The sequence below is a fragment of the Nanorana parkeri genome, unplaced genomic scaffold, assembly GCF_000935625.1.
Source record: "Nanorana parkeri isolate BGI_ZX_2015 unplaced genomic scaffold, ASM93562v1 scaffold926, whole genome shotgun sequence".
Lineage (NCBI taxonomy): Eukaryota > Metazoa > Chordata > Amphibia > Anura > Dicroglossidae > Nanorana > Nanorana parkeri.
In genome coordinates, this window is record NW_017307194.1 from 390,423 (window position 1) to 393,539 (window position 3,117).

At 55.0% G+C, this 3,117-nt stretch overlaps 1 protein-coding gene across 1 annotated transcript; it reads left to right on the top strand.

The window, feature by feature from the left end:
* Positions 1–1,169: 1,169 nt before the first annotated feature.
* LOC108795049 (early nodulin-75-like) lies at positions 1,170–1,694 on the top strand. Its single transcript, XM_018566220.1, has one exon. It carries the CDS (start codon positions 1,170–1,172, stop codon positions 1,692–1,694), a length of 525 nt encoding a protein of 174 aa, XP_018421722.1.
* Positions 1,695–3,117: the final 1,423 nt, after the last annotated feature.

Sequence of the window (3,117 nt, forward strand, 5' to 3'; positions counted from 1 at the left end):
CTCTATATTCCACATTACTCCACTCCGCACCCCTCCATTCTGCACTACTCCACTCCACACCTCCCCACTCCCCACCACTGCACTCCACACCTCTATATTCCACATCACTCCACTCTGCACCCCTCCATTCTGCACTACTCCACTCCACCCCTCCCCACCACTGCACTCCACACCTCTATATTCCACATGACTCCACTCCGCACCCCTCCGTTTTACACGACTCCACTCCATCCCTCCCCACTCCCCACCACTGCCCTCCACACATGTATATTCCACATGACTCCACTCCGCACCCCTCCGTTTTACACAACTCCACTCCATCCCTCCCCACCACTGCCCTCCACACATGTATATTCCACATTACTCCACTCTGCACCCCTCCATTCTGCACTACTCCACTCCTCCCCACTCCCCACCACTGCACTCCACACCTCTATATTCCACATTACTCCACTCTGCACCCCTCCATTCTGCACTACTCCACTCCACACCTCCCCACCACTGCACTCCACACCTCTATATTCCACATTACTCCACTCCGCACCCCTCCATTCTACACTACTCCACTCCACCCCACTCCCCACCACTGCACTCCACACCTCTATATTCCACATTACTCCACTCCGCACCCCTCCATTCTGCACTACTCCACTCCACACCTCCCCACCACTGCACTCCACACCTCTATATTCCACATTACTCCACTCCGCACCCCTCCATTCTACACTACTCCACTCCACCCCACTCCCCACCACTGCACTCCACACCTCCTATCTTCCACATTACTCCACTCCGCACCCCTCCGTTTTACACTACTCCACTCCATCCCTCCCCACCACTGCCCTCCACACATCTATATTCCACATTACTCCACTCTGCACCCCTCCATTCTGCACTACTCCACTCCACCCCTCCCCACCACTGCACTCCACACCTCTATATTCCACATGACTCCACTCCGCACCCCTCCGTTTTACACGACTCCACTCCATCCCTCCCCACCACTGCCCTCCACACATGTATATTCCACATTACTCCACTCTGCACCCTCCATTCTGCACTACTCCATGCCTCTCCACCCCGCACCTCTATATTCCACATGACTCCACTCCGCACCCCTCCGTTTTACACGACTCCACTCCATCCCTCCCCACCACTGCCCTCCACACATGTATATTCCACATTACTCCACTCTGCACCCTCCATTCTGCACTACTCCATGCCTCTCCACCCCGCACCCCTCCATTCTACACTACTCCACTCCGCACCTCCCTTCTCCACACTACTCCATACCTCCCCACCCCTGCACTCCGCACCAGTCCATTCTACACTACTACACACCTCCCCACCACTGCACTCCACATCTCCCCACTCCCCACCACTGCACTCCACACCTCTCCATTCCACATTACTCCACTCCGTACCTCTCCATTCTACACTACTCCACACCACTTCATTCCATGCTACTGCACTGCACACCTCCCCACCTCTCCATTCCACACTACTCCACACCTCTACACTCTGCACCTGTCCATTCCACACCACTGCACTCTGCACCTCTCCATTCCACACCACTGCACTCCACTCCACATTACTCCACTTCACACCTCCCAACTCCCCACCACTGTACTCCGCACTTCTCCATTCCACACCACTGCACTCCACACCTCTATATTCCACACCACTCCATTTAATACTACTGCACCCCACACCTCCCCATTCCCCACCACTGCATTTCACACCTCCCCCACTCTCCACACCTCCCCACCACTGGATTCCACACCACCCTACTCCCCACTCTGCATCTGTAAACCCCACACCTCTCCACTCTGCACCTCTCTGTTTTTCTCTACTCCGCATCTCTGTACTGTACAACTTTCCACGCCGTGCTCTCCACTAAACACCTCTCCACTCTGCATCTCTCTACTCTGCACCTCCACACTCTGCACCTCTCTACTCTGCATCTCTCCACTCTGCTCCTCTCCACTTTGCTCTTCTTAACTTTGCACCTCTCCACCTCCGTGCTCTGCATCTCTCCACTCTGCATCTCTCCAATCTTCATCTCTCCACTCTGCACCTCTCCACTCTGCATCTCTCCAATCTTCATCTCTCCACTCTGCACCTCTCCACTCTGCATCACTCCAATCTTCATCTCTCCACTCTACACCTCTCCACTCTGCACCTCTCCACTCTGCACCTCTCCACTCTGCATCTCTCCACTCTGCATTTCTCTCAACTCTGCACTCTACACCTCTCCACTCTGCACCTCTCCACTCTGCATCTCTCATCATCCCTCCCATCTTCATCTCTCCGCTCTACACCTCTCCACTCTGCACCTCTCCACTCTGCACCTCTCCACTCTGCATCTCTCCACTCTGCATTTCTCTCAACTCTGCACTCTACACCTCTCCACTCTGCACCTCTCCACTCTGCATCTCTCCACTCTGCATTTCTCAACTCTGCACCTCTCCACTCTGCATCTCTCTATTCTACACCTCTCCACTCTGCTCCTCTCCACTCTTCACCTCTCCGCTCTGCACTCTACACCTCTCGACTCTGCACCTCTCCACTCTGCATCACTCTATTCTACACCTCTCCACTCTGCACCTCTCCACTCTGCACCTCTCCACTCTGCACCTCTCCACTCTTCCCCTCTCCACTCTGCTCCTCACCAATCTGCATCTCTCCACTCTGCACCTCTCCACTCTGCACCTCTCCACTCTGCACCTCTCTACTCTGCATCTCTCCACTCTTCCCCTCTCCACTCTGCTCCTCACCAATCTGCATCTCTCCACTCTGCACCTCTCCACTCTGCACCTCTCCACTCTGCACCTCTCTATTCTACACCTCTCCACTCTGCATCTCTCCACTCTTCACCTCTCCACTCTGCACCTCTCCACTCTGCACCTCTCCACTCTTCACCTCTCCACTCTGCACCTCTCCACTCTGCATCTCTCTATTCTACACCTCTCCACTCTTCACCTCTCCACTCTGCTCCTCACCACTCTGCACCTCTCCACTCTGCACCTCTCCACTCTGCACCTCTCCACTCTGCATCTCTCCACTCTGCACCTCTCCACTCTTCACCTCTCCCCTCTTCACCTCTCTTCTCCGCGT